The sequence below is a fragment of the Harpia harpyja genome, chromosome 5 (genome assembly GCF_026419915.1).
Source record: "Harpia harpyja isolate bHarHar1 chromosome 5, bHarHar1 primary haplotype, whole genome shotgun sequence".
Classification (NCBI taxonomy): domain Eukaryota; kingdom Metazoa; phylum Chordata; class Aves; order Accipitriformes; family Accipitridae; genus Harpia; species Harpia harpyja.
Window position 1 is genome coordinate 42,108,344 of NC_068944.1, and position 24,159 is coordinate 42,132,502.

Below are 24,159 nucleotides of genomic sequence, written 5' to 3' on the forward strand. Positions count from 1 at the left end.
AGTAGTTTGGGCAGTTGGGATATCCAAGACTTGTTTTATAAACTTCATCTCCCTGATTTGAAGCAAGGATCTGAAGCCCAGGCACTGCATCTTAGAGACACTCCTATCCCCTAAGTCAGTGCTCCATCAGTCTTCCCTGCAAGTAGTTTGTTTTCTGTAGTAAACAAATATCACACCTAGTGGAAAAAGGGAGAATAAGCAGGAGCCCTGTGGGCCAGTGCTTAGTGTAGTTGCCTAAGATACTGAAGTGTGCTCTAATAAAACTAGAACATCTTCATCAGAAAAGGCTACCTCCTATGTTAATTCTGGTCCCAGCTTAAAATAGGAAGATGGAGAAACTGAAGACAGATTCCTCTCACTCTTGCTGATTAAAAGTGAGAACTCTAATCAATGATTCATTGTATGTTTCAGTACCTGTGGACAATGCTGCTTTCTGTACTCCCATGTTGGTTTTGTGGTTTTGATTGTGGGGTGGGATTCTGCTAGATTGGCTCTGACAAATCATACAGGTAGAGGTGGACAAGCAAACTCAAGGACTTAGCAGCATCATGTTTCAACTGGTTTTCAGTGGATCCATCAGTGGAAGCACAAACATTAGGGAATTCATTGTCAACTTGAGACGCTTATAAAGATGTCTTCAGAACATTGGGTTCAGGAATCTAAAATGTCTCTAAGGAGTGCAAATCTCTTGATGGATTTACTTAGGATGATATTTGCATCAACAGTCTATGGAATGGGTCTGAACTGGGCCAAATTTCAATATTTGAAGATGTTAATAGGAAGACATATTAGAACATATGCACCAGACTAACAGGATTGTCTACTCCATGACATCAAAGTCATAGATGAATAAGAGGAAACAAAATGAGATGTTCTGTAGCTAGTGTATTGCAGAAGATAACTCTAGTTTTGCTTCGGTTGAACTAAATGATTAAACATCATTTTCAGGAGTGAAGCATCAAGTGTTCTAGATCAATGGTTGTCTTTGTCTGGAAGCTTAATTCCTGCTTGTCCCAACAGTTCTTTCAGAATTAAGGTGGGATTTTTATTGGGTTCTCTTGGTATTGGTAAGAAAATTTATCTAAACTAGAGAGGATTGGTTAACGTAATAAGAAACATATAAGTATGACATAAAAAGCAGCATAAAATCCTGGAACACAAGCAGAACTGCTATCGGCAAGTAGGGTTTTGTTGGTTTGTTTTTTGGGGTTGATTTTTTGGGTTTGAGGGGGGGGGAGTTGGTTGGTTGGTTGTGGGTTTTTTAATGAGAGTAGTAGAGCGTATTAAGAGTCTGTGCTTCAGTCAGCAATCCTTGACAAGTCAATGCTATATACGTGGAATACATCAATGTCTATCACGATGTAAGAACAGTGCCCTGAGAAATTCATTGCTTCAGAGAAAGAGGCATTATTTTACTGGTGGTGCATCAGAATTGACTGGTGGCCTGCAAGAATATAAATCAAAATTCATTACCTGAATTTTTTACGCTCACATGAAAACATTTAGTGCTTTTCTTAGCATTAGACTGAACAGACTTTGAGGTGTCATAACCTCCCTAAAGATGAACCAGGACTTTTTCCAGCTTTGCACCCTATACTTCTTGAATTACTCCTGGGAAATTACTACATGTTTTGTAATGGAGGAAGGAGACAAAAGTGACTGGATCGTATCAAACAATGTAGCACATAACCTGATTATGTGAGCCTTTTGTGCAACTGAACTTTCACTGCATTTAATAGGAGTTTTGCATAAAAAGAGCTCTGTCCTTAAAGTGAATGGTGTGCAAGTCTTGTAGATGTTTGTAAGATGATTCCACACCCTGTCATCCCAAGACATTAAGCAATCTTGCAGTTTCTAGAATACTTGGCATTAGTGCCCTTTTCCCTCTCCCCAGCCCTTCCTCCCCCCAAAAAAGGAAGTAAATAATTACAAACAACATCCTATTTAAAAATATTACCTTGTTACTGGGCTATGTTCTTGTTTAGCTGAAATAGATACCCTTTTTCCCCTTCCCTTTTTGATCAAACTTGGCTATAAAAAACCACAAAGAATTTAGCTTAGTGTGGCATTATTATTAATACAGAAAACATCTGGTTCTGTGCTATGCTATATTACATTTGTGATCTTTATCTCACTTCTAAGTATTTTCGTGTATTGTTGTTATGGCAATGCATGAAGATTGCAGCTGTGTGAATTTATTTTGGTGAAATGCTGATTTGAGAAAAATGTAAGGGTTTTTTGTTTGTTTTGTAGGTAGTTTTTTTTACTACACAGAACATACTTAATGGAAATTGCGATAGGATCAAGGTGGGGTCTAGACATACCCTATTCATGTAGAGAATAGCAGAGAATTAACATTAAATCAAAGAAATACAGTACACAGTCATGCATTAAAATAACAAATTTTATTAGCACAAGTGAGATTGTTTCATTTATGTGAACTTCCAGCTTATCACTGTACAAAGACAGGTAACAATTTTCTAGGGATTTGAGAAGTTTCACAGAATTCTTGTCTTCCATCACGTAAGCAGTCATCAACTTGGCTTTTCTTTCTCTCTTTTCTCAGTGAATTACCTCATTGCTGCTCAATAAAATCACTGAACCGCTCAGCTGTATCATCACTAGTTGGTCTAGCAAAGAAAACAAAGAAAGAGAAAAGATTCAGTGGTCCAGACCCTGTAGCGGAATTGACTTCTCAATGAAATCCTTTTTTGCTAAGACTGATTCTTTCCGATGTTACATAGAAACATCTGAACCTTTGGAAACCTTTTTTTTATTCTTAAAATGCATTATTGCACTCATTGTTTGTATTTATTTTAATAACATCTTTATTTATGAACAGATATTCTTCTGCAAAACATGCATCAATTGTTGAACAATATATATACACACACACACAGAATTTAGTATTAAAATTACTGTGTGATTTATTGTTGTTTTTTGTTTTTTCTTTTTAATTAAGGGCCTTCAATAATGAATGTGGTCAATCAGGAAGATTGCCAGATGGCATGTAAACTTGCTCACAACTCAAAAGTTCCCATCCAAAGTTATGGGTATTGGGAACCAGGCAGCTTCTCAAAGCCCAGTTGCTTTAGTGAGAAGAAAGTGCAATATCTGCACTGTAAATTTGAGGCATCCAGGAGAAACTGAAGTCATTCAATACTGAGGCAGAATTGCAGTAATCCAAGTTAAATCAAAAGCTGCAGTTATTCAGATTTGGTAGATGGGGTTATACTTCTCTGTCTAGCTGGAATATTAACAGCTTTTTGTAGCTTGCCATGGACAAATTCCATCCAATGCTGAATTAGATCAATGAAAATTCCTTGAGAAAAATTAACAATTGTATATGATGTAGTTGGTTTTGTTTTTTTTTTTTATATCTGCATTGTAGCAAGCACATTACTGCTATTGGTCTTAACAGCATGTGACAATAAATCAATACTTCATAATATTCTGCCTGCTTGTCTGTTAGCTACAACTATAGGCACCTCTGAAATCCACGTTTTGTGCACAAAGTTTCGCTTAGTTTTCTCTTGAGAGAAAAATGTTGGTAGTTGACTAAAAATGAAAAAAGACATGTTTTTGATACACAGATTCAAATATAAAAAGTATGATAGAGGGCAGCCTATGTCATCACTGTATTTGAACAGTCTTAGTTGTCAGAGAGCCAAAAGTTAATCAAGCAGAGAACAGTTGAAAACCTCATTTAAAGAAATCACATCTGTTTAGGGGAAAAAAAACCTGAGGCATATGCTTCAATTTCATTTAAACTGTAATCCATCCAGTGGTTTACATCGGTTAAAAAATATGGAACTTTTCACACCTCTTTAAAGCACAATTAAACTGTATTTAATACATAATGTGTTCCGAATATGTAATACCTTTTCTGAAATGACTCACAGATGATTGATTTCGTGATTCTTTATCATATAGCCTTCCAAGTCCTTTGAATTAGTTTGTATATTAACCATAGATGAAATTCAAAGGAAAGGGTGTGGAAATGGTGTAAATAGATGCCAGAAGCTTCAGTGGAACTGTCAATTTATACCAGCAAGCCAACAAATTTTGGGAGGGAGGAGAGTTTTCTCAAGCAGTAAAATAAAACCTTACAGATAAGAAAATCTAGTTCAAGGACTTCAGTCACAGAAGTTTCATATAAGTTTAGCCTTGCTGTTCTTGGATGTTTCTTATTAAATTGGGTGTCTCCCCAAAAGACTGTTGTTAGCATGGCATAATCCTGAGAATCTGACCATACTGCCCAAAGTTTGAAGCACAGTGGTAAGAGTACTGTGTATGAACTATGGAGGACAACTAGAAATATTTCAGGTAATGATTCAGGGGGTTCTATCTCACTCTTTCATGTATGAAGAGGAGCCTAGTACTAAACTGTGTGTCTATAATGACTACTTGTGTATTTTAAATTCTAGCTGAACATGGCCTCTTCTGATTTTAAAGTTCTCTGTGACTTTTCCCCATCTGATGTTGGGATTTAAAGTCTGCCTTTATGCACTTTCTGCTCCACTCAGATCCTTTAACATCAGGTTTCTTTAGTAAACATAAATATATGAGAATACATGTGTATACATTATCTGAAAGACATTTTAATTAGATGATCACATAATGTATACCATAAGCCACATGCATCAGTTGGTACATGGAATGGTTGGTGCTCATTTAGTAGCAGCCAGGTAGTGTTTTGCTTGTTTACCTTTCAGCTAGAACCTAACCAAATTATAAACAACTGGAAATTGGGCTTTATGGATACATTAGGTATACAGAACTTGCCTATTTTATGTTAGCAAAAAATATACAGATTATTCCCAAAGAATGTCCTGACTGTAAACCAAGAGAATTCATTTACAGTCTAACTGAGCTACCCTATTCCAGTGTGGTCTTGGGCAAAAAATTCTCTGAGACCCCCAGCTGTCTTCCTGCAAAATGGGAGTGATTTTACAGTAGTAGAAAATCCAGTTGTTATTATTAGGAGTTGCCCAAATATTACAGCAATATGGTGGATGTAAGTATGCACATCATGGTCTCTTTCAATGTGATATATTGTATCCATTTCACATTTTCTGGGTCTAACAGAGCACTTTTATTTTAGGAATATTTTTTCATTGCTAAGTGAATAGATGATGAAAAAAATCAGAGGAGGAGCATACACTCAAAAAATGAATTTTCTGTTTGATATGCCCTATGTCAAATGGAGCTATTGGACAGCATCTCTTGATGACAAGCTTTTTATAAATGAATCAGAGAAATAAAGATTGAAAAAATATGCAGCACTGTTTGAAGTGGAAATGATACTGAATATTCTTCAAGGAACCCCTTGTAATAGGGTGATAATATATATAAATAAAAATCCTCTCAAATGTTTTTTCTTATTATTATACAAGTAACTGTGTGTGTTTTGATCCCAATTTTTGAGTTGTTCTATTCTTTATTGATTCTACAGGTGAAGCACCTTTATTGCTACAAAATTTAATCGTGTGTTCATCCAGTCATTCTGTCTTGTTGCAGAGGATCTTGATGATCTAAGAATGGAAGGAGTAACAAGTGTGATGTCTTCTGGGAGCAAATTCAATCAAACTCGAAGTGCTCATACGTCTGAGCCTCAAGCAAAGGTCACATTGAATATCTGTGCAAGATGTGCCAGGTAAAAAGCAAAACAAAACCAGATCATGCTAACCAATACATTCTTTTCCCCAGGTTTTCAGCTATGTGTTGTGCTTATGGGCCAGGTGATGACCTCTCCTGTGCTAAAGAAAAAATAATTACTGAGCTACTGGCTACCCTATGACCTCTGGCATTTGGGTTGTGCAACTTATGTTTATGCTTGATATGTCGCATCAACAATGAATCAAAGAACATAGTTAGTATTAGGCCTTACTTCACAGCTTGAAACTATTTTAAGCCTTTCTGTCTCTGAATTTCATTAGTTATTTGAGCTTCTGTGGTTTTTCAGGGGATGAATCAGGGAATTTAAAGGTTCAAATCCAATTTGAAAAGCACCTGTATAAATGGAGATTTAGTTGCACAGGTGCAGTTCAGGATTTCAAATAGTTGCTTCTTAGCACTTTATAATCTCATCCTGTTTCACCTCTGAGAAACAATTTAATCAAGTTGAACCCCTTTTTGTTTTGACAGCTGGAAATAATTCTTGCATTTACAGTATGAGGGCCTAATAAACAGGTTGCTATTCCTGTAGCCAAGTCAACTTGAGAATGCAACACTAACAGAAACCCCTTAAATTTCCTAGATGCATTCTTCTATGTAGACAAAAGCTCATTTGGAGAAAGGATTTAAGCCTGTTTAAATGACAAAACTAGCCTTCTCACCCTTCTGTTAATGGTTCAGATTAGCAAGAACAATACAGAGGCATGCCAATTTTATCTGCCTGCCTTTGCCAATGGCTGCTCTATTGTGTAGTTTGAGAGGGGATTAGCCGCTTGTAAATAAAAAGCAACCTGTGGTGAAATTAAGTCAAAAGTTTGGCCATATGCCACCCTACGTTTCTACTTTTTTCCCATTTTGCTTGTAAATTAGTAGTTTTAAAAGGCACTTATGTAGGAAGAGAGGCTTCAAAACAGTTTGTGATGCTCTGGGAGCATATCTACAGGCATACCAAATCTCTCGTGCAATAGCATCTCCTTAGCAGGGTTGTGGAGCCTCAGGGAACTTCAGCTCACAGTACTGTCAGAGCAGAAGTGACTGGACAGCCTTGTAATTCTAGAGAATTTTGCTGTCAGCAGTGTGGCCTTATGCTTTAAGAAAAGAGCAAACACACTAGTCATGGGATTCTTCCCAATTCACTGGAAACAAATTGCTTATGTTGTAAAATGTTTCCAAACAACTAGCTACATGAAAGTGTGGCACCTTTTTTCAACTGGCATCGGTTGTCCATGAATTAACAAGTAGAAAGGTAAGGAAAAATAGAAGTGTTAAGTTTTCTACATGGTCTTTTTGAATTTACATAAAATCTTGTATGGATTACTATGAAGGTTAATTAAATTTTAAATTCCCTAAAGTAGCCGCTAACAGCAGGTGCCAAGATACTATATATTCTCTCAATCCTGCACACCAGGGAACAAAGGGCTCAGATCTTGAGCCAAACCTAGCAACCTTGGCTATTGCTATTGTCCTTTAACTAGCTGTAGTATATGACTCTGCAGTCTAAAATATGATTTGTGAGAGAAGGATCTCACAAAATGCCCTTTTGTCACTTCACTTATCAGAGAATGCAAAGCAGTGCTTTATTTCACCTATACACCTTAATTTCATTCCCTACCCTGTTTAATGAAGTCAGCGAGCAACTGCATGATACCTACTTGGCTGTGGTTCTTTTCACTCTTGTTGCAGTTTAGGAGTTTCTTTAAACTTTGGAGGAATCAAAAAAATATAGCATCTCATCAGTAGCAAGGGAAGTCAAAAGAGAGAAATGGGTATTGCTGTTGTATTCAGTAGTGATGAAACTAGCATTTATTCTTCAAGATGATGAAGTCTGTCTATTCTTTTGAAGCGTTCCTTCTTACTGAGTCTGAGGACAATTTTCCACTCTTACTTCAAGAGAGAGTTATTAGTGCAGTTAGCTCTCTCTTTCGATACCTGCACAGCAGATTTGTCCAGTGCCTTCTTGTAGCAGCTGAAGTAGTGGGTAGAGAGAGTTGCATGAAGCAAGTGGCTTCAAGGACACAAAGATAGGTGTTTTTCCAGTTTGATTCCAAGAGCAATTCAATTTTCTGTTACTCGGTGATACAGCCATTGAAAATACCGTGCTATAAAATCACAGCCTGAGTCATCTCTATGAAAGTTTCTCAGTGTTGGCATTTATCTCCATTGGTATGACAAAGCCTAGTATTTATTGTAAGGTCATAATACAGAACCTATTAGTATATTTATTTATTTATTTTAGAAATGATTTTTTTTTCATATTCTCTTCTCTAAGTAGTCTTGTGTGCTGTACAGTTTAGATAGAAATACTATGGGATTTGATTGTAGGCACATTTGAATACAGTTGAAAAACAAGTCAGTGTAAGTTGTTGTTATGCATACTTTTGTTTACAATTAAACAAGTGTCTTTCCTCTTAATTTTACCCATTTTTTTTGATTGTATAAAGTGATTTCAAATGAATGGAGCTATTAATGGCAGTAGGTGTTCTGCAGATAATAAGGTTTGTGAAATCAGATTACCAAATCAGGTGTGCTGAAGCTATTTTAGCTGTCTGTAGGAGGAATACGACTTTTTACTTGAAATTTGGTTGGCGGAGTTCCAAATGTTAGGAAACATGCTTCTTGACTCAGACAAAAAGTTTAATTTTACTCTTGCATTTGCATAATCTAGTTCTTTCACCTTGCTGTATTTTTTTTTTTAAAATGTTCTGCTCTGATTACTTTCCAGTCAATTTACCTTCTATGATGCCTCCTCCAGAAAGTTTCTCGCTTCCTCGGAGATGTTGGGGCTTTTCTGAGAGGGATTTATTTAAACAATTGAAGGAGTTCCTCAGTACTAGCTTTAATGTAATTTGGCTTAAATTTTTGGGTCTCACTTGGGAAGGACAAATAGTCTTATCAAAGTTCCACCCTACTTCTTCATTGAAATTGTGTCTACGTTTTAGACCCTTCTGCTACTAGGATTACATTTTCTTGCCCTGTATCATTAGAACTCCCTCGTTATTTGAGAGTTAGAGAGAACAGGTCTATGGCTATGTGTAGGTTACTTTAGCCTGAGAGGAGTGCTGGTTTAATTCTGTATGCCCACTGAGAGCACCTGCAGTAGGGTACAGTGCAGCGATATGTCTTATCTCTTCTGTGGCTTCTATAGCTTCCTACAAATGGGCTAAGCATGGGAGTACAGTGACTTGTGAGAGGAATGGACTAAACTGTTTCCCCCATGCTGACATATTTGTCATTGGACTTCATTTAACTCCAGTTTAGCTCCTTCCCTTTGTACCACTCAAATATATGAGAAAACCAGGACCCAAATTCTAGAATGTAGTAATAGGAGGACAATACTAGCAGCTTCTGGTTCCCTCTTTCTCTGTCAGTACAGCCTTATTCCTTTGCTAGTAACTGGCATTTAGTTCAAGGTAGTATTAAATGTCCTGTGTAGCTGGTTTTCTGGGACCGTCACTAGGCTGTTACTCTGCACAGTAATAGTTCTTCCCTTTGAACTCCCCTATTCTATTTCTGATGCAGTACTTAACACAGTGTCAGAGGAAGATCTTAAAAAAAAATGCCAAATGGGAGTGACTGTAGTTAGACATAAAAATCTACTTTGTTACAAGGCAAATTAAATCCAATTTATATTGTGGGGAAAACCTGCAATGCTGTTGAGGCACTGCATTTGGCAAAATATTCTCCCTTACCTTAAGTCTCTTAGACAAAAGTAAGAGCTTTTTCATGAATCATAAGAAATGAGACTGAGAATGGACAGAATTTAAACTAGAATAAAACCCCCAACCTTTTAAGGTTTTGTTTGGGTTTTTTTTTTTTTTTTTAGAAACTGGTATCTAACCTTCGATGCTGATAATTTCACCAATCACCTTCAAATAATAGATAGATAGAGTTATCACAGCCCAGGTCAGTAATTTTAATAAAAGGTGAAGTTCCTCACCCAGACTTCTACGAGGTAAAGATGGGGGATGGGGGATTCTTTCAAGCTGTCACACCAAGTTAGTTTTTACAGCTTATGATTAAAAAAACCAAAAAAATCCCCCCCAACCCAACCAAACATCCCCCCTCCCCCCCCCAAAAAAAGTAAAACACAGAGAGAGAAAAAGAGAAATAAAAGGAGGGGTTAATTCTCCTGGAGTATAAATTGGTTAGTAGACTGGGATATAGCTGTAAGAAACAGAGAGCTTACTGTTTTCTGTATAGATGTTTCACACACGATGAGCGCAATGCAGATGGATAACAGCTTTAAGAGGGTTTTCAAATGGGAAAGTAGCTACAGAACAATGTTATTCCCATAGTTGCTCTTGGAGTACAGTGCGAGTTAAGCAGCATATTAAGTCATCTAAATAAAGGGGTGACATCATTCACAAGGTGGAACAAAACAAGGTTTATAGATACAGAAAAAAAGACTACAAAACCCCCTGTATTTGGAAGGTTTGCTTTTTGCTATTTAGTCCAGAAAATTAGCAAAGACACTTTTAGTACAACTGATCTGGATTTAGATCATTTGAGTAAAATTATTATAATAAAAATTCCTTCTTCATCTAAGGGCACAACTAGTGCAACTGACTTAGAGAATAGACTGACTCATTCTATAACACGATTTCATGAATCCTTTCTCACATACAGGCAAAACAAATGAATTTCAGGTTTGGCCGATGAATAATAAGACACCCTTGCACGTAAGCAAAACTCATATGGGTTAAATAAAGATGTAAATGACAATTTGTAAAAGCCAAGCAACAGTTTCATATTTTCTCATGTATTGTGACTTGCACTCTGAGCATTTTGCAAGAATTTAATCATGCATAAGGTATAAGATAATATTAATGTACTATTGAATGAATTTTAGGTGGTTTTCTTTTTTGTTGTTGTTTTTTTGTAGGGACCACCCATTAGCCATGTATGCCCACTGCCATGCTCAAAAGTTAAATCTTGTTCTTGTGGAGTCTTGCCAATGCATTCCTAGAAGTAAGAAGCTTTTTGTTTTTAATAGCGCAAGGGCTGCATTCATTCTTCTTAACATCAATAGAATACAAAAAAGGGGTTGCATGTGATTAAAAAAGAAATGGGATTATAGAAAACATACTGTGCCACAAGCTTGAAGGCTTCTGAACAAGAATGTTGGGAAGGAGCACTAGTCACATACAAATGTAGGTTTGAGATGCAATATTTTAGTTAATATTTTAAGATTAGCTAGAGCAAAAGCAGAATGTCCTAAGGCCTTTTAACATATTAGAGGAATCAAATATATAGGTGTAAACAAAGTACATCTGTACATTAAAAAAGTAAATGTGGGTTTTCTAACCATCACCATTGGGATGTGGATTATAGTTCAAGTGTAGTAACTTGTGTGCTTGAGCTGCTAATGTAGAATGAATGAGATGCTCTTTGCATACTACCATTTATAGGTCCTCCAAAACTTGGTTTGGAAAAAATACTCAAAAATTCTCATGTCAGTTTGCCTTGCCTGTGTAATCTTCATTGTTGCCCTGCTCATCATCTGTATCTGACTCCTTTAAGATGTCTTGTCCTCCAAACAATCTTCAAGTTAGCTTGCTTATTTACCAAGACCAATTAACTTTTCTTTAAGTATCTGGGATTTTTTGCAATATTTTAGTAAGTCTGGTTTTCTACAGTGTGGTCTCCACCATTTCCATGTGTACTTGGGACATAGTTATATAAACTATGTGGTATTATGTGAAATTTAAGAATCACATGTAGGTTCTCTGACATAGACCACTGGACTTCAAGCAGATCTTCATGACATAGAGCCATGAGGACCATGAATGTGTGTGGGAGGAGACAAGAGAATTGAAGGATGTAATTTGTCATAAATTGCAGAATAATGGAGGAAAGAATGGAACTGTTGTCTGAATGGGCCATGATGTATCTCTGTAGAAAAGAACAGGAACTAATTGTTTGGTTGGGGAATTCTCTGGTGTTAATCTAGCTTTGACCATTTTAGATTCTTACAGAGTAAGAGTTTGTATGGAGATGCTTTATCTGAGTATCACAAAGCTATAACAATACTAATGAGACTTGAGGTCATTAAGAAGCATTTGGTGGAAAAATTGATAATGAGCTGTGCAGAAAATAGTGTCTGAAGCTTGACAAGTGGATCTCATTTAACTATCAAAAGCAGAAAAGCTGATGACTGTAAATAGAGAAAAAACTGCTGTTAAACAAGCTGTGTTACTGTATGTACTGTCCGCAGACAACACAACTGAAACTTCAGACAACAAAGAGAAAAATTAATGAAATTAATTACCCCTGTGAGGAAGATCATAAATACTGACAAAAGACCACATTTAAAAAGCAGTTAAAGATGATGGGCTCCTGGAAGATTTTCTCAAGTGAAGGAAGGAGGCCTACTGAGCTTCCTCAACTTCAGCTGTGCACTAGATCCCTTCTTTATTGTTTATGGCTAGTCTGCTCTCATTGTCATTGTGTTCCCTGCACAGAAACCATTGGGATGGCTCACTTGTCTCTTGAAACAGGATGGGTCCTCCTATCTTGTCCAGGCACGTAATCCCAGACTAACTCCACAGCTGGGGATGGGAAGGTGTCAGGGAATGGGTGCTGCACCATGCAACATTGGGATAGAGTCTGATCAGGTAGGGTGAAGAAGAGGGGCAACCTCTGACATCCCATATAGATGCCATAGATCCTGAAAGAAGGGAGGATGCAGAGTTTGCTGCTGGTGTGGTTTTTAACAGGTGGTCTAGGTTTATGTTCTGCCAAATTAGACCAAGCCATCGCTGTAGATGCTTCTGCTCTGTTTTCAGCAGACTGCTGTTAAAGTCTGAGTGTGAAGTCTTTCCCAGGCTGAGCCATTTTGGTGTGACTCACTAAAGGGAGTAGTACCTTGAAAATGCATGCAGGACTAAAAGATGTTAAAACTCCATGGACTGTTTTCCCCTTATTCTGGGCATATGTAACAATATGTGGTGTCTGGGTGAAATGATAAAAGGCTATGCCTACATTGAAATCTGGCAGGGAGATTTCTGCTTGTGCAAAAATTCCTTAGCTGCTACATGAGTTGTCAAAACTATTCAGTGCATCTGCAGATGCTAATTTAGAGGTGGTTCAGGTATGTTTACATGAACTATAATCATCCCTTTAACTGCAGCGTTAATATAAACCAAGAGGTGATGGAATTAGATAGAAGAGAACCTGATCACTGGGAGTATACATTTATCTGTTCCTAACAGAGTTAGGAGTAGAGCACTGTGTATGTGACTTCAAAGGATGTCTTTAAATTCCTTTTTTTCTTTTTAGACTTTATCTTCCTTCCTAATTAAATGTTTTGTGGGGAATAACCTACAAATGGTGGATCCTGGAATGCATATGACTAGAAATTGGGAATTGAGGAGAATAAATTATAAATTCTGATATCAAAATCGTGATATAACATGATATATCTGTTTGGAAAATCTAACATTAAATTTCCTCTTTAGACCTGACCCATAGTTTTGATTCATCTTTCTCCTAGCTTTCTTTGCTATTCCCCCAAAACCTGTGTAGATAAATGCATAGTGAGTATTCCATCAGAGCAGAAGGTACAGAGCATCCAGATCACCTGCATCTGAATCTTTTATTATGTTCCCCACTAAGTTCCATTTTTTCTGTTTTTTATTGACTGCTTGATTTTGAGTCATTATGACCCCCTTTTCCCTGCTAGCTTTATTCTCTATGGTGAATTTTAGGTAAATTTGTCCTTTTGTACATTTAAATGGTTTTTGATTTGTCTAGAGTGCAGCCTTTTACACAGAAATGTAACAAAAAACCCCCTAGAATTTGTATTTTTCTTATTTGTGGGTTCTATGAAAGTTTTTAGTCCTTTTCAGTGTGCAAATACCTTTGAAAGATGTAATCTTTTAAAGGAAACAGCTAATTTCTGTCTAATCATGCAGCAGAAAGGTAGGAAACAGGACAATATGTCATACAATTTATATTTCTAATTAATCAATAATAACATGGATGTGTCAGAAAGAATAACCTCTCAAATCCTCCATATAATCCCTGGCTTGGCTCTGTACACTGTGATGTAATACTGGGGAATGGATACAGGTGTACATGTGGTTTGGTACATGTATTTGCATAAAGAATAGTTTTTGTACATCTGCCCAGTAGTGGTAAGGCCAGCTTAGTGACTCAGTTTCTGGCAGAAACTTCTGGTTTATTAATATTCCTGAAATCTGGGAACAAATTACTTCAAAGTACCAAGGGAAAAAAAATGTTTCCAGACTAAAGTGGTTGGTACAGAAATCATTTTGGGGGAAAAATTCTTTGATTGGAGTTCATGCACAGAATCTTAGGAAGTTTATGTCTTCAAATGTTACCAAACTTTTTGATTATGTATACATATTTTTTTCTTTCCCCTCTTGCATTTCATATTAGCTTTCTGTCTGTGTACTGCTATTCTTACAGAGGAGAAAGCACTAAACGTTCCAGATGACTCGTGTCACTATTTTTCATTCTATTTTTCCTTTATTTTATTTTTTGTAACCTTAGTTTTATTGGACCTCTTGTTTCAAAGAGCTGAATTTTCCTCATGTTTGTTTGTGCTAGTTTCACAGACCTTGTCCTAAACAAAGTGTTTTATCTGCATCTTTTTCCTTTTAAGAGTGGCAAACAAGCAAATGAAACTCTGTATAGTAGTGCTTTATAACTTTTAAAAATATCCTTTCACTTTGGAAAATTGTGGAGAAAACCCATATTTTTCCTTTTGCTACTTAGAACTTCTTATAAGGTAGAAAAACGAAAAGAATTACAAGGAAAGAAAAACTTGCGGCAAGAAAAACTAGTAAAAAAATTTTCATTTGGCTTTTTGGCTGAGTTGAATCTGGGCAGTGATTAATTTGCCCAGCTTTGATGCATAAATAACCACAGTAGCGTCTTCATTGTCTTCTCTTGATTTTGTAAGTGTTAATACAGCTAAAATAAACCACTTTATCTTTCCTTTTCTGGAGTGGTGTACCAATTTGGTGTCTTGTTCTTTCAAAAAAATAGGAAAACACTAAAGAAAAAAATAATTCAGAAAATTTTTTTACTGGTCCTAGTGGTTATCAGAGACAGAGAACATAAATTAATTTTTAAGAGTTAGTAGGCTGATTTGCTAAGTTGTCAGAGTAACACACTGGCTTGCCTTTTCTTTCACTGACTCGTGTTTCTGTTGAACATCTTACTATATGCAAAATAGAGAATATCTGTGTGATTTCAAATGATTTTTTGAGTTCGTGGATCTAAGTTTGACCTCTAAAATGCACAAGATATTATAATTTTTAATCCCAAACCTTAATTAGTTTTATGGCAAACTCCCAATGAATGTGTCTTTCACAAGAATGGCCAAGGTCTCTCTATTTTGAAAATCTTAACTGTGTCTTGGGAAGGGAACAATATAAGACAGGAGGTTTATATCAATTGCTTAGACAGAAATCCCAGGAGGATCAGACTTATTTCCTCCCTCTTTTTTACCACAATTTCCCACTGATAAATCCATAAAGCAATAATTTCAGACCTATCAGAAGTTCCACAAAATACTATGATAATAAAAACATCATCTGTTATCAAAAATTATGTAAGCTGTGAAGAAACCAGTATTTTCAGATGAAGCATATATCTCTTTAAAAGGAACAGTGTGTGTCTGTGTCCTTGCATTACACAGTATTTTCAGATGAAACATTTCCCTCTGAGTTTGATATAACAGCTATTGTATTTCCTTAAAGGCTGCACGTGTGGGGTAGACTTGTTGTTTTTGACATAAATAACTGTCAATCAGCATGAGAGAAATGGAAGAACTCTGAAGAAAGATAAGTGTTTGATGTTAGTGAAAATAGACTTATACTTGAAACGTGTGCACTAGGTACATAAAATTTGCACGTGAATTGCATCTTATACATACATACTAACGTATTGTTCTCATGATAGGACTGGTTTTGGAAGTGTGGCACCTAGTGTGCCAAGTTCATCTGGAGATAGCCCTACTATAACTTTACTGACAGGGAATTAGTATCTGGTTTTGGTTATGAAGGAAGAATACAGTAAAAGATGCTGTGAATTAATGATGTGTCCCTAGAACATCTTTTCTAAGAACTATTGTTCAACAGTAGCTATATTTTTTTTTAACTCAGGCTGGTTGTAAAAAGATGGAATTGGTATGAGGAGGTTGGTACACTTGTAAACATTTAAAAGTGCTGTTGAGAAATTCTAAGAAAAGTAGACTTAAAGGATTTTTTCATTCTTTTGCATGTACCAGTCTTGATTTGTAATAATGAAAGCAGTAGGAGCATATCTGAAAATGAAATTAATATTATTTTGTCTAGTCCTGAAAATTATTGTACTGTCTTTCAATTTAATAGAGGGTAACATCCATTTCATCCTGTTCTTCATTTCTAGATCTTGTCAAGACATGTCTGTCTTTTCCCCTACAAAACACATTTAACCCCCTCAATAATTTAAAAAGACAAGTGCTTTCCCAAGCCTTTCCCCTTCCTTTCCCCTGCTCTCTTTGATGTGTGCTTTGCAAGCTAATTCTTTACTGCAGTGTTTATAGATTCTTTCTGTTTGGTGCTACACTGTGATGTATATCAGCAATAGCCGTTGCTTCTGGATGCAAATGATATAGGGAGGAAGTCAGGAGATCATGAGCTTGGGGAAGCTTGCTGGTCATAATTTGAGGCTCTGGATAACAGTTTAATATAGCTCTTAAAGACACACATGCACACACACACACACAAAACTCTTTCACAAGTCCTAGAAAAAATGGTTCACAGAGGAAGAAAGAGTGTTAAGCCTGAAAAGACTGACAAAGACTGTAATTTTTCTCCTGTGAGATAATGGTTTGAAGCCAGCAGCAGATAAAAGATTGCCATAAGAATAGCTTAATTCCCCATCTTGTAAAAGGATTAGATAATTCGGTCTCTTTATGGATTCCTTACTCTGGGAGACATATTTCCACTTTTGGTTCTCCTCAGAAATAGCTGCAGAGTGTACTTATTTAAATGCACAAAGACCTGCATTCAGACATTTTGAAAAGGCAAACAGCACACAGAAAAGATTATGTTGCAGGCTGTGTCAATGTGTAAGTTTTGCTCAGCAAGTGGATATTCTAGTTTTACCAGCTGAAAACATTATGGTTGTGAATTATGTATTGGTGATATGGAAACTTTCCACAAAAATCTTCAAGACTAACTGGAAAATAATGCTTTTAATTTGCAGAAAGAGAATGGACTTCAACCAAAATTCATTTTTAACTGTAGTTTTTCTGAATTTTCAAATAATTTGGTGTGTTTCAGTGTGCATGCACTTAGTGTCCTTAAGAAAGTGAGTGCAAAAGTAAGAAACAGACTGTGATCTGAATAATATCAGTGAAAATGGAGTTATTTTAGATTAACTGTATCTTAGATCAGGGTGAAACTCAAAGAATATGAATGCTGTATATCTACATAAATAGAATTGATGGTAGTAACAACATACTCCTGCCTGAGAGCCTTGCAGCACTTCTTTGAAATGGATTTAAATGAATTTTAAATTTCTGCTGGGGAGCATGCTGAATATGTCACTAAGTTTATATTCCTACATTTTATTCAGAAATTTTGTTAAATATCCCTATTTATTCATGTAGTCTTATAGTTTTAATTTTGGAAACATCTGCCATCCTGGATAGTGTTCTGCAGGATAATCCAATAGTCCTCATGCTTCATTTCTCTTCAATGCAGAAGCTTCCTGTATTTTGGTCTATGGTGAAAACAGAAGCTATGACACTGATTTTTTTAATATAACAAGGTGACATGCTGCAGAGCTTTCCCATTATTACTTCAGACTTGAGAGGTGCCAGCCACTCTCATTACTCACTGAATTCACAATCCTCTGTTGTTTGCCTTCATAGATCTAAGACACTTTTCTTCTGTAGATTATTGATCTGAAATTTGTATAAACTTCTTTTAAAATCTAATCTTTGTTAGGAAGCTAGAGTATGTAGCTAAAGCAGATGGAGAGTTTTACCAGCAAGAGTACTTTTGCCTATACATTGTTTAGTAATATTTATTTAATATAATTTTACCATAATATTAACTAGCATAGTCTATACTGGAAAACTGCCATCTTTTTGTCTCCGTACCTGTGAATACACTAAGAATTTTGCTGGCACAGTTTTAACATTTTTATTTTTGTAAAAGACATTAGTAGAACAAATGGAATAGGTCAGAAATTCCTGGCTTTGTATTTAGGTGCTGGAGAAGCTTTGGATTTTACACCAGTATAAAAGAGTGCAGAACTTGTGGAGACAGTAAGTCAAGGTACATGAGATCAGAATTTGGATCAGTATGTTTGAAAACAAAGAATGAAATAAACTCACCATATTATAGGCAAGTCAGGACAAATGATTATAAAGCTTGGAGTACTGTTACTGGTGTGGTGTTGAGGTTGCTAGGGAAAGGTGCAAGAAAACATTCAATGCAACCTAAAGCATGTGGGAGCTTTCAAGACTTTTGTTGTCTGATCTCTGTTGCTATAACTTCCCCGGAGTTATGTATTTGTTCTAGGGAAATTATAATTCAGTAGTACAGTGATATCAAAGAGAGATGTTAGATGTAGATGTAATGTTTTAGATTACAGAAAGGAAGCAAATGATTTGAAAGGGAAAAAAAAAAAAAAGGAAGTCCAATAAGTCCAATTTATCCTTCTCAAAGGAAGTCCAATAAGTCCAATTTATCCTTCTCTTCATCTGTGATTGAAACTCCCTTTGGTTGCCAAAGAAACATCATCATGTTATATTTTTAATAAGTTTCTTTTGTTAATAAGTTCATGATATTAATTAATCTTACAAAATATATGTTACAGTTTTGGATCCAAATTAATAACTACTTCATAAAGAAACTAACTGTAAATCACTGAAGTATCTGTTGGGATGTTTTCAAAAGCATAGTTAACCCACTTTGAAATAATTTAAGCAAAACCAGTGATTCAACATGCCAAAATCTCCTTAATTAATATTCTAATACAAACATGACACTACTTCTGTTTTTCAGAGTTGAGAACTTTTCTTTGGAGTTGTAGCCTTAAAAATGTACACTGGTCTTGAGTGAATATGAAAACAGCTTTACTGCTCTTTTTGCTGAAAGATTTAAGGATTCTTTGCTGAACTTTCCCCTACTTCTCACCATATTTATCTAAAAGAAGTCAGCTGAGTCTAGCAAAGCAGATCAGGAGTTTTGCAATGAAATGTGTCTTCTTTAGGAAATAATGATTCACAGAAACCAAAACGTTTTACAGAAATTGTCCAGATTCAACAAAATTTAGCTGACACAGGGCAGAGCAGAGATAAAGGCTGGAGCTGCAATTCTCAGACATGTAATTTCCCACTTCCTCCTCGGGGAGTGCCTTTTACTGTCTTGGAGCCCCTGGAGGAATTTTTCTTTAATAATAAAAATCCAGCAGAAGCATTTGTATTGTCTTGAAATAAGAGGTTTTCAGGATTTCTTCTCATGTGGAATTTCAAAGTTTCTGTTGTTCACCTCTGGGGAACATCAGAATTTGAGCAAATTTATCCAGCTCTAGTTCGCTATGTTTAAAAAGAAAAAGAAGTCCCATAGTCATGTACCAGAATTTGAAGGCCAGCCACATACACAGTTATTCTGTAACTCATTGCCTGTAGTTTTTTGTTTGGGAATTAAAGGAGAGTTTGTCCAAAAATGATAACCCTTGTTCTGTTTGGGGTTTTTTGCTTCATTTCTGGAAGGAACAGAATGGGAATTTGGTTATCTGAGTTTAGTGACATATTTCTGGAAGACTATGTCAGAATAGTAATCTAAGTATAATCCCAATTCCTCTGTCTGTGAGTGAACAATCACCCTCCTCTGAAGGTGAATCTCCACTCCTGTTTAGTATTTGATTTGACACAAAAATTTCCTAAAGCACAACCTCCACTATACAGTAGCACAAGGCAATTTATGATGCACATACTTTGCATTAGTAGTCTACACAAAGAACAAATACTAAAGAGCATATATCTCAATTTTAGCTATCAGAAACATTTCCATTTCTTTGTTTTCAGGATCCTTAATTCCTTCTCATTAGGCCCTGATTTTAGAAAGTACCTATGCTTGTGGTTAAGTGTTTTTATTTATTTTTATGAATCTGATGTAGTCCTTTGAAGTAATTTTTTTTTCTTCTAATCCATTAATATTGTGAGAATGCTGTTCACCAGTGAACTTTTTTTTTTTATTGTAGTATTATGCTATAACATGGAGTTTAATCTCATTTACTGCTAATTTTAAGAGTATCATAGGACAACAGTGTTGACATAGAGGACAATCATAGTGTATGTCTACATTTAATGCACTGGAGGAGTTATAGGTAGGAATTTGTCCTGCATCTGTACTTGCAGTCTTGTACACACTGAAGCATAGACATACCCATAATTGCCCTCAAAGTAGGACTTTGTTTTACCTCTTAAAAATATGTTTTGCTCAAGTGTGAATGTTTCCACAAATTTCAAATCTGAAAATGCATGCCAACTTTAAATCGTGGAGAAAAAAAACAATTTTAATTTGGCTTCCTCAACTGTTGCCTGTTATTTTTTTCTCCAAGATATAGTTTAATTCCAGTGTCCTATTGCCTAGAAGCTTTGCGGCTGTATTAGGGCTACTGCATTGTTTTAGGGGTGGTGCAAATGGAGAAATCACAGCTCCTCTAGCATTACTCTCTCCTTCCATCCCCACTATACCCACACTTTATTAGGTACCCATTATAATTAGTCATTTTAGTATGGTGTTAGATGGATTTTAGATTCATACAGGGAATTGTTTTGTAGGATCATCTTTTCTCTTTCTTTTCAGCTTCTAAGTTAGGTCATCAATCTAACATGTTTCTAAAGCAGCAATTAACATGTCAAGAAGCTGTCCTCTTAACAGCTCATGTAAATTGGATATTGATGGGTATCAGAGAGATATGAAAACAAGACCATTAGTTCTGTCACAGAAAAAGAATGGAGAAGTGTAATGACATGCTATGTAGCTGATTACAATACAGAAGAGCAATAAACTGAACTGGACTTTGGATATTTTCAACATTTATTTTCTTGTCATATATGTCAAGTTTTGGGAGGGACTAACTTTCAGATAGTAGTGACAAGTTTCACCAACCAGTCTGCTTAAGTAATACCAGTTTGATAGAAGAAACGATCACCAAGAAATATGTCCTAGTGAACTGTGTTAGAAAAAGTAGATGTTATTTCAAAGATTTGCATATTGCAGAGAACAGACCTTCCTTATGTAAGGGTCCTTTCTTGTGTCTACTTCTATATAGCTGTAATTAGATAAAATTCTGTAGATAGCTACAACTGTAATATTTTTGGCATAATTAAGTAGCATGTGTTACAGTATCAAAAGTACTTACTGGTAAATTTCAGAAACTAAAAGGGAAACACTCTTAGTTTTTCCAGGTCATCTAATGGGCAGTATGTTGCTGCTGTGGAAATCTCGTTGACTGTTAAAAAGTCTTACAGCAAGTATTCATTCATACTACTTATTCATTCCTTCTTTAGTACTAGCAGAATACTCTTTGCTTTATGCAAATACATGGAGGAATCTGACTCTATAATCTCATTCAAACAGACGGTACAATCTAGAAACAAACGATATGCTGGATGACTGTTCAAACTCAAAGCAAAGCTAATCTTGCAGAATGACTGCTCTTACTGTGCCAATTTATTTCTGGCTGCTAAGTAATGCTAGAAGTAAGATCAAGATGCACTCAGTGTTTTCTCCTGATAGTAATGATTGGATTGCCGCAGGGATGTTATTGTGGCTTTGGAAACAGGGTGGGAGGATGAGGAGGTTGCTATGAAGGAAAATAAAGTTAGTCCACGAGGCATTTCCTCATTAAGTTGTGCCATCAGAAAAGCTCAGGAGTCTTTCTTTGAGTGCTAGAATGGGTCTTTCTGAAAGGTCAGGCACAAGAGAAGCTTGAGACTTTGTAGCACTTGATCAGTCTCTTGCAGCTGGACTCCAACAAAAAGACACTCAACAAAGCTCATCTACCAGGCAGGCAATGCAGATCTGCACCGAATCCTCAGCCCACCTGCATGGTGTACAATGTCCCTGTCACTAAATTCATGTTACAGATACTTACGTGCTGCATATTTAATCCTTGTAAAATTCCCCTGGAATATTCTGTCATCTTGAAAATGAAAGTAAGTTGAAACATTTATGGCCATTAGTGTGCTTTATTTCACTTTTTTTTTGGAACAAATGGAACTAGAGCAGGAACTAGTATCTGATACTTCTCTAGCGTATTGCTTCTTGCACTGCCCGCAGGATGAAATCAATGAGTCGGTGAGTTGTAATCATAGGGATTTACAAGTGTTTCATTAAGACTGTTGGTAATTGTGATACCACAGAACAATGTGTTCTGAGGTGTTGTCGGGCACTAAAAATTGCCAGAGAAATATTGAAGATGTTCAAAAAGAGGTTGTCATATTAGTCAGAACGGGGTTTTATGTAGGTTTTCACACAGCCTCATTGGTGAGAAGTTACACAACGTAAATAACAGAGTTAACTTCATTTTCATTTCAGTTTAGCAACTGGGATTCAAATAATAGTTTTATCTTAGTATTTTTTCATCTGGTAAAACAGGTGACTTTGATTGAAATATCAGATTGTAATATCCTCATCTTGATGACATGCCCTGTTCTCCAACAATCTATGTTTTAAGAAAGAAAAACATCCTAAGTGCTTGAGTTCAGCAATGCACTTGGGCATGAGTTTAAACCAAAGAGTAATCTCTATAGATAAATGTGTTACTGAATCAAAACATTTATTGTTTTGTATCACCTTTGTGCATGCTGAAGTAATTTTTCATTTCTCTAGTGAAAATTTAAGATGGCTGAACTTTTAGACAAAAAAAAGAAAGGTTGGTTTTTTTTTTAAGTAGGTTACTCCTACTTCCAAATACTGCACCATCACTAACAGAATAATTAACATAGTAGATAAAGGCAACTCACATGGAAATAATATAAAATCTTTGATAAAGTGATAAATCTTAAACAGTTGTAGAAAACATTGCTTTTTCAGATATCAAGTCAAGAGGAAAGATTTCCCTAATCTGAATCCTAAAGGAATCCAACATGTTTTCTTTTTGCTGACTTTAGTCACTGCTGTTTCTTAGATAATACTGTGTGTGCTTATAGATTGTTCAGGAGTGTGAAAACACCTTTTCAATGTAGTGGATGAAAAAAAAGTATCTATGATTTCAATCTTGACTATTTTTCCTATTTGCTGTTTCCTTCCTCTGATGAGGCAATATAGGATTTTATTATGCTGTGACTCATTCAAGGAATGTAGTTGAAATCATTTTGTCCTCTTTTTGCATACTCCTATAGTATCATATTTTCTAAATCATACTGGCAGTACGACCGTGTTTCACACACCCACAAGCTTGTTTATAGTGATAGGCCTGGTATAATGCTGCTGCACCCATCCTGTAGAACTTATTCATAATGTCTTTGGTCCTGAAGTCCTTGGCAGTTTTCATGGAACAAATCTTACAGAATGCATTTTTGGGTCAAAGGAAATTGAAGTATTTGCCTGGAGGCTGTTTGCCTTTGTAGCTCTTGAAGCTCCAACATGCAGCTGATTGAATGTAACTGAAACAATGGTCTTTAAGCAAGAGATCGCACTATAAACAGAATGTATATAGAAAAAAATGTTGGCTATCAGCTATCAAGTTTAGACTCCCATTAAAATAATTAATAGCTGAAATAATGTTTCGGTTACTAAGTGAAAGAGTCCATAAAGTATTAGTAAGATAGTAATTTTTAGGTAACTTGTTTTTTTGTGTTGTGTTTTTTTTTAAGAGTACACATTGAAAATAACAGCCAAGATTTTCAAAGCTAGCCACCAGTTTGGAAAAGCTTGACTCTTTTTAGATTGCTCTGCAAACAAGGATGTGACTCTCATATATGTTGTTCTTTTTATAATCACCTTTTCCAAAGCAGTGGATTAAAAGCTTCAGCACAACATTTTGGTCATAATTTTACCTTTTTTTGCTAAAGCAATTTCTATCTGGTATCTGGCAATAAAGAATCGAGTCTACCTTGGAGTTCACACTTCCGTGTACAGCTAGTCTGCAAGGAAAAGAGTTGGAGATAAAAATGCTTTTGTAGTACCAGGGACAAGATAAGTGGATCTCATAGTTTAGGCCTTCTAACATTAATGATGCTCGCAACATGGTGCAATGCTCTTTTCTTGGAAGACATTCGGCAAGAAAGAACTAGGGAAGAAAGTAACATAAACAAGGACAGATCAGAAAATTACATCTCTGATTGTATAATGAGCTTCCGAAGCATTCAGAAGCTCTTCTAGACGTATGCTTCTTTCTCATCGATTGCTTAAGAATTTTTAAGTGTCTTCATTTTACTGTGGAGGCATCTTATGCATAGAATTACTACTGAAGAAGAAGTCAGAATTGTCCAAGTAACAA

The 24,159-nt window shown here is 35.9% G+C and overlaps 1 protein-coding gene across 3 annotated transcripts in view; it reads left to right on the top strand.

Moving 5' to 3' along the window:
- C5H8orf34 (chromosome 5 C8orf34 homolog) overlaps nucleotides 1-24,159 on the top strand; it is a 175,900-nt gene that overhangs the window by 109,496 nt on the left and 42,245 nt on the right. For all 3 annotated transcript variants that reach the window (XM_052788306.1, XM_052788307.1, XM_052788308.1), the window contains one exon: nucleotides 5,521-5,656. In XM_052788306.1, coding sequence (XP_052644266.1) covers nucleotides 5,521-5,656 — 136 coding nt within the window. The remainder of the gene's footprint in view (nucleotides 1-5,520; nucleotides 5,657-24,159) is intronic.